This window comes from Spermophilus citellus, assembly GCF_964194105.1.
Source record: "Spermophilus citellus genome assembly, chromosome: 1".
Classification (NCBI taxonomy): Eukaryota; Metazoa; Chordata; class Mammalia; order Rodentia; family Sciuridae; genus Spermophilus; species Spermophilus citellus.
Genome location: NC_138182.1, coordinates 171,185,417 through 171,198,700, shown reverse-complemented (window position 1 = coordinate 171,198,700; position 13,284 = coordinate 171,185,417). Strand labels below are relative to the sequence as shown.

At 33.0% G+C, this 13,284-nt stretch overlaps 1 protein-coding gene and 1 long non-coding RNA gene across 2 annotated transcripts in view; both read left to right on the top strand.

Annotated features, from left to right (window-relative positions):
* LOC308652441 (phospholipase DDHD1-like) overlaps positions 1 to 9,056 on the top strand; it is a gene marked incomplete at both ends in the record, with an annotated part of 588,634 nt that extends 579,578 nt beyond the window's left edge. Inside the window, 1 exon segment of the mRNA XM_081300289.1 lies at positions 8,151 to 9,056. Coding sequence (XP_081156415.1) covers positions 8,151 to 9,056 — 906 coding nt within the window.
* The window catches only part of LOC308650568, a 761,651-nt gene that overhangs the window by 649,471 nt on the left and 98,896 nt on the right, over positions 1 to 13,284 (top strand). The gene's annotated exons all lie outside the window — the stretch shown is intronic.

Sequence of the window (13,284 nt, the reverse complement as noted above, 5' to 3'; positions counted from 1 at the left end):
CAATAATTTTCCTCCCCTCTCTTCCTTATTTTGAGGATCTGTTTTCATGTATAAGATCTGTGATATTATCCCATGGATTACTGAGCCTTTGTTCATCTTTTTTTTTTTTTTTTTTCCAAATTTTTACTCCATCTTCAAGTTTTGCTACTTTTCCCCTTACACTGTCTAATATGTTCATCTCATTCCTGAAATTAGTGAGATTTATTTAAATTTATTTTTCATGTCTTGAATTTTCATTTGGGCCTTTAAAAAATTTCATTTTCTTTCATTTTGTTCATGTTTTCCTTTAACTGTTTTGGACCTGTGATAACTTTTAATGTCTTTGCTAATTCTATGTATCTATCATCTTGAAGTCAGATTTTATTGACTGATTTTTCATTTGATTATAAGTTATATTTTTTTTTTCTTTTTGATGATTTTTGATTGTGTGCTGAACAATGTGAATGTTACTTTGTTGAGTATCTGATTTTGTGTCTTGTGTCTTCCTTTCATGAACAGTAGATTTTCTTCTGGAAGGCAGCTTAGTTAGATTAGTTTGGTTGCTTGAGAATGACTTTTGTTGTTAGAGCAGTTTTATCTTTTTTTTTAATTAAGAGATGGGGTCTTGATATGTTGTCCAGGATGACCTGCAGCTCCTGGGCTTAAGCATTTCTTCTTTCTCAGCCTCCTCAGTAACTGGGAGTACAGCACCATCACTCCCAGCTAGAATAGGTTTGTCCTATTAAGGCATAGTCCTGCTAAAATGCCCTAGTGATCAGTGAAGACTCTCCAGCCTGGCTGAGGAGCTCTGGAATGATTTTGAAGCCCTGTGTGAATTGAAACTATTCAGCTCACAAGCACCTTAATTAATAGAACTAGTAGAGTCTCAAACTACATGTGTGCACTTTAGTATTAACAAAACATGAAGGGGACCTTGTGCTCTTTTTCAACATAGCACCTTTCACTTTGAAATTCTGTCCCTGAACTTCCAGCCGTTTCCGCATCTCTGAATTGTAGTTCATGCCCTTAGCTGACTGGAATTCTGCTTATCACTCTGATTTGATATGTGCCTGGGCAGAAAGCAGGGGCAAATCCTTGGGTTCACCTTTCAGTGTGAAGATTCTGATCTTCTATACCACTTAAGTCTTAAAGGGTACATGTTATATAATTGAACAGCATTTATTTTTTTCCTTTATGTCAGTGTCCAGTGTGAGCATGTCTTTTTCTGGTTTGTGAGAACTGTGGTTGAGAGGAACTGATCATTTGGTTCTAGCTGTAAATGTATAGTCAAGTGTATTGGGTTCTCTGAAGGCAAAACCAACATGTAACTTATCTGTTTGGTATTGTTTGTTTAAACTTTTCACACTAAATTATGAATAAGTGCTTGGACAAAAAATGATGAGCTCTCCCATATCCTTGTGTGTTTCTAGGTGACTGTAACTACCTAATACACAACCATGGAGTCCATGCTTAATAAGTTGAAGAGTACTGTTACAAAGGTAACAGCTGATGTCACTAGTGCAGTAATGGGAAATCCTGTCACTAGAGAATTTGATGTTGGTCGGCACATTGCCAGTGGTGGTAATGGGCTAGCTTGGAAGATTTTTAATGGCACAAAAAAATCTACAAAACAGGTAAGTTATTCTGTCTAGTTGGAAAAAAAATACATGCTAAGTACTGTAAAGTATGTGTATGTATTTAAAAAAATTTTTTTTAAAGATGGACACAATATCTTTATTTTTATGTGGTGCTGAGGATAGAACCTTGTACCTCACAAGTGCAAGGCAAGTGCTCTACTGCTGAGCTATAACCCCAGCCCCTCATGTATGATTTTTATGTTAAGAAGTACCAAAAGTTCTTTTTAAAAAAATCAAAAGTTCTTTAATGGATTCTTAATTCAGCTCTTTGTTTTTCATTTCATCTTATGAAGTCACCAAAAACAAAAATTTTAAAATATGCTCTGTGCCTCCTGCTTTACAGATGAGCTGTTTGACATACCATGCTAACCTACTTTTGTTTACTTAATAACAAAGTGTTACAAATACCACTTTACTTAATAAAGTGTTATTTAAGCATATTAAAAGATAATAATTGCAAAATATATTTTAGGATAAAAATTGCCATAGCACTTAAGTTTTCTTTTACATTTGTCAATAAATTATCAGGAAAATATGTATTTAAATACTGCCTTATAGAAAATAGACTTCTAAATTTTTTTATGTGTGTTTACCTAATAGCTTTTGCCATTAGAAGGGGATAATAGTTGTGGGATATATTTAGTAGTGTGTTTTGAGTTATATTATTTTGTAGTCATTTGTTTTTTGGGACTAACTCTTCTTTTAGGGAAGAGTAGTTTGAGTTTTTTTTCTCCTTTAATTTGGCTTAAGAGATCAGCAGATGGTTCTTAGTATCATTAGTGTTAAATTTTATTAGCAGCTTTTTGTTGGAATTTTTAAGATATAAAAAAAAAATCCAGGTTTAAAATCTCTGTAGAAATAAGATCTTTTTTTAAAAACTTTTTTTTAGTTGTTGATAGACATTTATTTTATTTATTTATTTTTATGTGGTGCTGAAGATTGAACCCAGAGCCTCACATAGGCTAGGCACAACCCCAACCCAGAAATAAGATCTTAAAAAAAAAAAAAAAAGTCTAAATACTGCTAACGTTAAGTGTCTCCTGTTTAGCGCATATTTTTTCCCCCCAATGCTGGGGAATTGAACCTAGGGTTTTGCCCATGCAAGCTAGGCAACCATCTACCTTTGAGCTATATCCCTGGTCCATTTAGTACACTCTTATTCTCCAAAACCCAACAATATTTCTGAATTAAAAGAATCCCTTTAAAAGTATATTTAAGGCTTGCATTCCCTTTGAAAGGTTAGGGGTATTTTTTCTTAGGGTTATTTCAAATTTATATAAGTATCTGGTGAATTATAATTTTCAGATCATGTACAGTTTTTGACTTTTTAATCTAGATGGTGAATTACTACTCTGTGAAGAATAGTAATTACAGCACCTACAGAGTAAATAAAACAAAGTAAATATTTATGAAACCTGGGATGTCACAATATAAAAAATTAGTAAACAACAATTTACTTGTGAACTTGGTAATTTCGTTGTACCTGATTGGACACATTTTTGTTAGTATTCTGGTTTTACATTCCCAGCAAAAATCAATAGAAATTGTTCTGCTGATATTTACTGTTTTTGAAGGGCATTCATTCCAGAATTCCTCATAGTGAATAATTTGTGAAAGTAAAATATAGACTTGCTGAGAATCATCAGTGTGCAATTGTTTTCCTTTTTAAAAAAAAATTTAATTTAATTTTGGAGTGCTGTTATTAGAAACTTATTCGTTAGATAAGAATATGACTATTGAGACTGACAGTTTGTTTAAATAATTTGTAATGAAAGCAGCACATAATTATAATTTCCATCTCGCCCATATACCTAATTTTTTCTTTCTTTCATGTAGAAAAATAATTCTACATTTTGAAATTTCTTTCATCTATTGTGTGTATGTGTGTGTGTGTGTGTGTGTATGTGTGTGTGTATGTGTGTGATGCTAGGGATTGAACCCATGGCCTTGTGTCTGAGAGGCAAGCACTCTACCAACTGACTATATATATCCCTAGCCATCTTTCAACTATTTTATACCAAGTTTTTTTTAAAAATTCCTTTTTTTTTTAAATAGGGCAACTGTGGTGTAATTTTGTCTTCAGAGTTGTATACATTGGCCTGGTACATATTTTTTCCTCCTGACTGCTTCATGAGCTTCATAATACCTTTAGTTAAATAACTTATTAGTTTCTGTGAAAATAATGAAGATTGGTTGGTTTTTAAAGTTTTAAACATAATAAATGTTTCATTGTTCATAGTTTATCTAGTCTACTAAATGTAGAATTGAACTTAGTTCATTAAGTATTAAAAAACATACATTTGTTATTTAGATGCCAGTATTTGGGGTGGAACTCACAAATATTTTGTGCATGAAAGCATAACTAAATTATAATAAGTAGGGGCTGGGGATGTGGCTCAAGCGTAGCGCGCTCGCCTGGCATGCGTGCAGCCCGGGTTCGATCCTCAGCACCACATACCAACAAAGATGTTGTGTCTGCCGAGAACTAAAAAATAAATATTAAAAATTCTCTCTCTCTCTCTCTCTCTCTCTCTCTCTCTCTCTCTCTCCCCTCTCTCACTCTCTTTAAAAAAAATAAATTATAATAAGTAAACAAATTATACTTTGTTTTAAAATAAAGGAGACCATTATGCAAAGCTTGATATATTAGTCAAGTTGCTTTGATTAAAAAAAAAATCAAAATTATTTGTAGTAATTTTAAGGGGTATATGTTGCTACGTTTCAGTCTTCTCAAAAATCAAGTTATTTTTAACTTATTATAAATTAAATTTTAGTTTTTATTTCATTGTTTTGAAGGAGTATTATCTCAAAATCAGATGTAAGATGAAGAGTCTGATGTTTGGCAGTTATTACTGCCCAGTCACAAAGGGTCCTGAAAATAGGGATCATAGGAAACATCAGTGTTTCAGAAAATGTCTTTGGTGGCTCTTAAGAGAGAGGTTAATGGAGGTCATGATTGCGGTTAGAGAATCCTAAATGCATTACTTTATATCATATAACTTAGATTTTATTTCTTGAATGATCTGGTTTTCAACAAAGTTCACCTTTATAGTAAGCAAGGATCTTTTTTAAAAAAACATATAAATCAGGTCTATTTCAAATGAAACATCCTCAGTTGTGACAAATATTAGTTTTTAGGAGAACTTTACAGTCTTTTTTTTCTTTTTTAAATTGGGCTGTTGGAAAAACATACTTTTTAGTGGGTGTCTTTTCTTTCAGTGTATTCAGAATATGCAGTGAATAAACGATAGGAACAATTGCAAGCAAATATTGCACGTATTTTGTTCTAATCAATTATTGTGTAAAAAGACTCAATTTTTTATCATTACTTTATTTTTGTTTTTAATTTTTTTTTTAGTCAACAAATCATTTATAAAGGAGCAATCTAGACTGTGAAAAAACATTTGTAGTACACACACTTGTTTACAAAATATGCAAAGACTGGAAGACTCAACAATCAGCTAATGCAATTAAAAATTAATAAATCACATAAACAGGTGTTTCATTAAAGAGAATAATCAAATGGCAAATAGGCATATGTAAAAATACTCAGCCTTATTTGTTGTTAGAGAATTTCACATTAAAACCATAATGGGGCTGGGGTTGTGGCTCAGGGGTAGAGCACTTGCCTCTCACTTGTGAGACCCTGTGTTCGATCCTCAGCACCACATAAAAATAAATAAGTGAAATAGAGGCATTGTGTCCAACTACAACTAAAAAATAAAATATTAATAAAACCCCAAACAAACAATAATGGGTGGCCGGGCATGGTGGTTCACGCCTGTAATCCCAGCATCTTGGGAGGATGAGGCAGGGATTGAGAGTTCAAAGCCAGCCTCAACAAAAGCAAGACTCTAAGCAACTCAGTGAGACCCTGTCTCTAAATAAAATGCAAAATGGGGCTGGGGATGTGGCTCAGAGGCCAGTGCCACTGAGTTCAATCCCTGGTTGCTCCCCTACCCCCCTGCCAATAAAACACAACAACAACAAAAAACAAACCATAATGGTTTTCAACAAAGTTCACCTTTGGTACAATACACACGCATGCGCCTGTGCGCGCGCTTGCTTTCTCTCTCTCTCTCTCTCCCCCCCTCTCTCCCCCCCCCCTCTCTCACACACACACACACACACACACACGTATAATTTTTTATTTGCAAAATAAAAAATGTTAACAAACAATAAAGTAAATCTGTTGCTGTGTACCATATGATAAATGAGAGATGGAACAATTGCAACAAAAGCATTCCACAGTCCTCTCTGAGCCTGGCAGCAGGACTGTTCAATATGTTTTCCAAAATATTAAGTCATCAAACCTATCATTTACCCAATTTTTCACTGATCTTCATGTAGCAAATATTACACATTACTGCACACAGGAAACACAGATGTTTCCTGTGATCTCTATTAATTTAAATATAAATGATCTAGATATTATAATAAAAGGTATAAGTGTTCAACATGTATAAAAAGCAAATAGTAGCTATATGCTCTGTGCATATGTTACTCTTTAAATATCAATACACCAATGTGTTAAAAGCAAAAGGAGGGGAAAAAAACATGAGAAATCTGAAATAGAGCTATTAGTATAAAATTAATTTCAAGAAAAAGTATTCTCAGAGATAAAGGTAAACATTTCATAACATAATATTGTAACTTCTTCAAGAAAGTATAATAATCCTAAGTGTAAATGTACCTAATAACAATTTCAAAGTGCTTGAAGTAAAAATTAATAAAACTAGAAAACAAATCCACAATCATTTGGAGATTTTAAGCTCCCTCACTTTGCTGGAAGGAGTAATGATTTAGAAGGCTTAACAACATTAATCAGCCACCTTTACCTATTTGTTATTTCCAGAAAACTATATATAAAAATGATATGTAGGGGCTGGAGATGAGGCTCAAGTGGTGGTGCGCTCTCCTGGCATGCGTGCGGCCCGAGTTTGATCCTCAGCACCATATACAAACAAAGATGTTATGTCCGCCAAAAACTAAAAAATAAATATTAAAATTCTCTCTTTCTCTCACTCTCTCTCTCTTAAAAAATGATATGTAGAAAATTAATAAGGATAGACAGTATTCTGTCATAAAATAAGCTTTTTTTGGGAGAAAATTTTAAAATTAAAAGACTCAAATTTAAACTACAGTTAATCATTGTCTAAAGAGGTACTGGATAGTTGCACTTTGTCATCTTTTATGTATATTTTAAAATCATAATGAAAAGATGAAAAGGATTTTAATTTGAAATAATAAAATGCTTCTAATTAATTAATTGCTTATCTTTATTGACTATAAGTCGGCAATAAACACCGGAGATGCTTCTACCAAGATCTAGCTTTGTTTTTTGTTTGCTTTTGGTCTGCTAGTGATCCAATCCAGAGCCTCACTCTTCAAGCACTCCACCATTCAGACACACCCTATCCCCACCACTAAGACATTGTTGCTTGCTTCAAAAAGTTTATAATATATAGATAGAGACAGGCAGGACTTTTATGGACGTGGCATATATGTGTTAGCAGACTGGGTAGGACAGGTTGATTGTCCCTTATGAAGTGCTTGGGATCAGAAATGCTTACATTGAGTATCCATAGCCAAAAATCTGAAACTTGAAACTCTTTGAGGATCTCAGCTTCAATTTTGGAGCATTTTGAATTTCATATTTTCAGATTGGAAATACTCAATCTGATAGCAAAATAATAAAAGAGAAATACAAGTTGGAAATTGATTATGATATATTCTGATGAAAGGTTTTAAAATATAGGCTAAGAGTTTTAGGAAATCAGTATGGGGTCTGAGGAGTTATTAACATAATTTTGTTGAAATTGATTAATTTTAACTGATTTGAATAAAGAGAAAAGTATTTTTAAGATAGTTAGTTGATAACCTGTTCTGTCCTGTGTAGAAATCTGTCATCTTTTACCTTAAACAATAAATGAGTCTTTGAAAGAATTTTATGTTGTTTATTTTTCTTTGTTCTTTTAAGAGAGGTAAAACTAAGAGCTCAAGAACCATTTCATGTGATCTTTTTTTAAGGCTTAAAACATCTTGAAAAAATAAACACATTTAAATTAGATACATTTATAAAATGTGTTATAGCAGAACACTTACTAAAATAAGATTTTGCGCATGATTGGTGCCATAGGAACTTGAACTTCTAGGTCATTTTTTTTTAGTTCAAATTAATATTATATAACACTCTTACTTTCTTCTCTTATGTCTCTTAATGATCAAAAGAGCTAGGTTGATCTGTTTATACAGGTTGAGCATCCCTAATCCAAAAAATCTGATATCTGAAATGCTTCAATATCCAAAATCTTTTGAGTGCCAATATGATGCCACATTTGGAAAATACCACACCTGACCTCATGTAGCAGTCAAAATGTAGATGGACTAAAAATCTTGTATAAAGTTACTTAAGTCTATCTGAGTAAAGTCATGTATGACGTAAATGGAATTCCAGATTATGCAGGATTTCAGAATCTGAGAATAAAAGCCAAATCTGAAACACCTCTGGTACCAAACATTTCAGATAAGGGACACTATGAAGAAAGACATCTTCTTGATGAACTCTATATAACAAAACGACGGCTGAGGGAAATAGAAGAACGGCTGCATGAATTGAAGGCAACGTCCATAACACAAACACCTGCCTTAAAATTTAAGGTTGAGAATTTCTTCTGTATGGGATCCCCACTAGCTGTTTTTTTGGCATTGCGTGGCATCCGCCCAGGAAACACAGGAAGTCAAGACCATATTTTACCTAGAGAGATTTGTAATCGTTTGCTAAATATTTTTCATCCTACAGATCCAGTAGCTTATAGATTAGAACCATTAACATTGAAACACTACAGCAACATTTCACCTGTCCAGATCCACTGGTACAATACTTCAAATCCTCTACCTTATGAGCATATGAAGCCAAATTTTCTCAACCCAGCAAAAGAACCTACTTTAATTTCAGAGAATGAAGGCATTTCAACCATACCAAACCCTATGACCTCACCAATCTTATCCTGCCGACACTATGGAGAATCTATAAGTAATATAGGCAAAGCAAGCATATTAGGGGCTGCTAGCATTGGAAAGGGGCTTGGAGGAATGTTGTTCTCAAGATTTGGACATTATTCATCTGCATTCCAGCAATCGGAGACATCAAAAGACTCAATGGAAGATGAGAAGAAATCAGTTGCTTCTCCTCCTACTACCACCACAGCAACCCAGACTCTTCGACATAGCAGTTCTGGCTTTCTTGATTCTGCATTGGAATTAGATCACAGGATCGATTTTGAACTCAGAGAAGGCCTTGTGGAGAGCCGCTATTGGTCAGCTGTCACGTCACACACTGCCTACTGGTCATCCTTGGATGTTGCCCTCTTTCTTTTAACTTTCATGTACAAACACGAGCAGGATAATGATGCAAAACCCAATTTAGATCCAACCTGAACTCTTTAAGGACATTAATGATCCAAAACTGATTTTTTTCTGTTAAAATATGTGTGTCAAGATATGAAGATTTCAGGGTTAAGTATGTTCCAGTTTTGTTTGGGGCAAGAAATATTTGAATTTAAAAGCACTTTGTTTAAAAAAAAAACCACATTTTCAGTTCTAAAGAAGTTACTTACATTGGGCTGGGGATGTGGCTCAACTGGTAGCGCGCTTGCCTGGAGTGTGTGCGGCCCGGGTTCGATCCTCAGCACCACATACCAACAAAGATGTTGTGTCCGCCGAGAACTAAAAAATAAATATTAAAAATAAAATTCTCTTCTCTTTCTCTCTCTCTCTCTCTCTCTCTCTCTCTCTCTCTCTCTCAAAAAAAAAAAAGTTACTTACAGTTCCATAATTTCGATTATGAATCTGACAGAACTCCCTGGAGAGAATCAAGCAAGACCTGGAAGTGAGGAAGGTTTGGGTGAACTGCATGTAAAGGTTATAAATTACAATCTAATTTCTCCAAATTATAAAATCATATTAATGGGTTGAATCTAATGTATTAACCAAAATATGTTATAAATCTAAAATGTTCAAGGTTCAATGTAGTCTGTGTAAAGATTACAGTGTGGTATATCATTGTTTTAAATTTCTATGAAATCTTCCATTTTTCACAATTTCTTTGAAAGAAGAAAACTAATGCTAAAAACAATATTTGAACTATTATATTTATAATTTATGACCTCTGACTAATTGTTTTATTTCAGTGTATGAAACATTACATTTTTTAATGTTTCCTTTGAATTAATTTAAGAACCACATTTAGTTTCTATAGTGTTAAGACCCTTTTTCCCCCCCAGAATTCCATCTTTGTATTCTTCAGATGAACATATAGACACTGTGGCATACTTTCGATATTTTTTTCATTAAAAACTTGTGTTTCATAATAAATAAATAAATAAATAAATAAAAATCTAGTACTTACTCTTATCTAGTAAGAAGGACTGTTAATATCAGCATCTTTTTATGAATAATTTTTGTTATAATTATATAATTAGTTATAATTGAACTTTATATTAGAAAAACAGCATTTCTAGTTTTATTCTATCCTCATAATTAAATAAAACCTCAAAATCTTGAGTTTTCAGACTAATCTGATTCATTTTGCCCTTACACAATAATGAAAAAGCTTTAATATAATTCAGTATATTTATTCAGCACCTACCATGTTTCAAGAATTATGCCATGTTTTTACTGTTACTAAGATGAATTGCTGCAGTGTATGGCCTCGGTAAGCTCAAAAGTTTAATTGGAGTGTTTATTCTGTTTTTCAAAATCAGCAATATAAAAAGGCATCAATGCATTTAGCAGCCATTCTGCCTCTGGGCTTAGGGAGAGAAAGCAGACCCTTGAATAAGATCAGTACATGTTCACTTATAAACCAGTACTTTCCATGCATTTAGTAGCATGGTACTCCTTGGTAAAGCTTAAATAGGCGTAGAATATGAATTTAAGAAACATAATTTATCCAAGTCATCTTGATTAGCATAAATGGATCAATACCATATACAGGAGGTAAAATATCCAAATGTTATGACTAAATATTAGAGACTTCTGTGGAGGGTAGGTCCTTTACAAAAATGAAGCAAAGGAAGATTTTGAATCTGTCTTTGTGGTGTGAATAGTGTTTGAAGAGGTAGAAAAAAGGAATGAATAGAAAACAGCTGTGGAATAGCAGATTAACCCATGTTGCTTTTCTTGTACATTTAAAAAACCAAAAGAATAGTGGTGAAACTCTTTTGAGTTTTAGGTATAAAATTAACCATTTCTGGTGTAGCAGGCGCTGATCCTTTTCCACTAAGAAACGTAGAAACAAAGCTATTGCGTTTTAATAATAGTTAAATAATCCAGCGTCTTTAGTAGTAATTTGCCTGTTCTTTGTTGAGAAACTCACTAGTAAGCTGTTTTGCATCAATTTTAGTGTTATTATGGAATCACAGATCACATTGTTTGGAGAGAGATTGTAATATCTGAAAACAGCCTTATCTGAAATAAAAGTCATTGTTACTTTAGCTCAATTCTCCTTTAGGTTAGATTGTAACCTTAAAATTTTCTTGTCACATTTCATTTTACAACTTTAAGTAATAGGACTATTATATGAGTTGATCAAATATGAGTGTATGTGTATGTGTGTGTGTGTTACATACATATTATATATAATTTTTAAATGTGTGTGTGTGTGTGTGTGTGTGTATTTTAGAAAAAACTTTGTAAGAAGACATGATTCTCATGGAGGACCTGTTAAAATAAGTCTGTCAGTGACCTAGAATCAGGAATTTGCCCCCGTGGGCATGGGTGTACAGATGTGTCAGCATTTTGGCTATGAACTAGAAATTACCCATGAGTTTTCATGTACTGTCAGAAAACAAAACAATTTAAACTTACTAATTTTTGAAAACTCTGATGATCTACAGGAAATATCTGATTAATGATTATCTACAAAATATTTTTACTTTTAAATGTTGCTTCTTTTTAATGGATTATCCACTTTAAGTTCTGTGGTTTATTGCTCTGGGGAATTCAATAGTGTTTTTATTTCCAGACATATAAACTAATTATTAAATGAATTATAGAAAATAATCTCTGAAGTATTTTCCAAGTTCTGAAGTTTTGAATGAATGGAATTTAACAGTTCATTTAATAGTAGGAATAGCTGTACTTTTACTACTCTATACAAGTCTATCTTCCAAAACTGAATTATATTTAACAAATGCTAAAATTATATTTCTTTCTGAGAATGGAAAGATATGAGTATTCCAAAGGAATTAAATTTGCAGACCCCAAATTCAGTAAAAAATGTTAATATTATAGGAAAGAACTGGTATTGATGATATTTGTTATTCTTCCTTATAGTTTGCAGTTCATGTTTGAGGTTAAAGGTTTATGTCTAGAAAAACTGAAATAACTCAAATTATACACCTATGTTCAATGACTCAGTTATGATGATGTTTGGCACACTGTACATAGATTTTAACAGATTACATATGGCATACTTGTCTGGAAAAAGCAAATTTGGTGATTCATAACTGGCTCTCTTCTGTTTTTCTACAATGAAAGATAGTATAACATATTGGTATTATTTGCTCTTTTATAATATCAAATCTTAGCCTAAAATTTCAAACTGCATGGTTATTTGATGGAAAATAGCACATTAAAATTTATTTTCAAATCAATTACTTTCTAACGTCATTGGTTCTTAATCACAACCCCCATCCCTACCACCCTTATCTTGGGTAGGTGAAAATAACTCTAAGTGGAAAGTGATTGTCCCTTTAAAAATTTTTTTAGCTAGTTGCTTGAGGTCTAGTTCCATAATTTTCAGGATTTAAAGTCCTGGCTCTATGAAAACATTAAAAATAAATGCAGATGGCATAATCTGATGGTTTTATCCCAGGGGGCAATAATTTACTTCACTTAGAAGAGCCCTGGTGCATATAATCTCCAACTGGGACAGAAATCTGCATATGTAAATCTCTCTCTCTCTCTCTCTCTCTCTCTCACACACACACACACACACACACACACACACACACACACACTTCACTACTGTTCAAAACTGTAGAATGTTTGTGTGTTAAGGCCCACCCATTTTGCTGGGTTTTTTTCTTAATATTTTGAATCAGGATACATCACTACATAGAGGGACAAAATGTTTCTGGAGCTCACTGTAAATAAAGTATATTTTCTCAAAACTTTTTCTATGTGGTATTAATTCATGAATTATGAAATATATATTGAATTCCTGATATGTGTGAGTCCTGTGTTGAAAACCCTAAAAGAGGCAAACATGAATAAGCTATAGGACTTGCTCTTTAAGAATGTCACCTCTCCTAGGGTGAACTTCCCAGCTTCAGGGAAGGGTTTTAAGAGTTAAAGCAGTGTAGAATGTGTAAAGGGCTGTGCTATGTTCCACAATACAAAGATAGAAGCAGCATTCATCTTACCACCTGTTTTAATTGATTTCTTAGAATGAATTCAAAACTTTGCTTAATAATATGTGTAATAATGCCTGTAGTACATTGTCATTTAGGGATTTGAAGGCAAGCCTTTCAAAGATATGTTGCTTTGTTATTCTACATTAGTGAAATCCTGTTACTATGTGATTTCAGTACATATTCTTAACACTAGAACCTACCTTTATAAAGCAAATCTCTCCTGGTGAGAATTTGTATTACCAAATAAT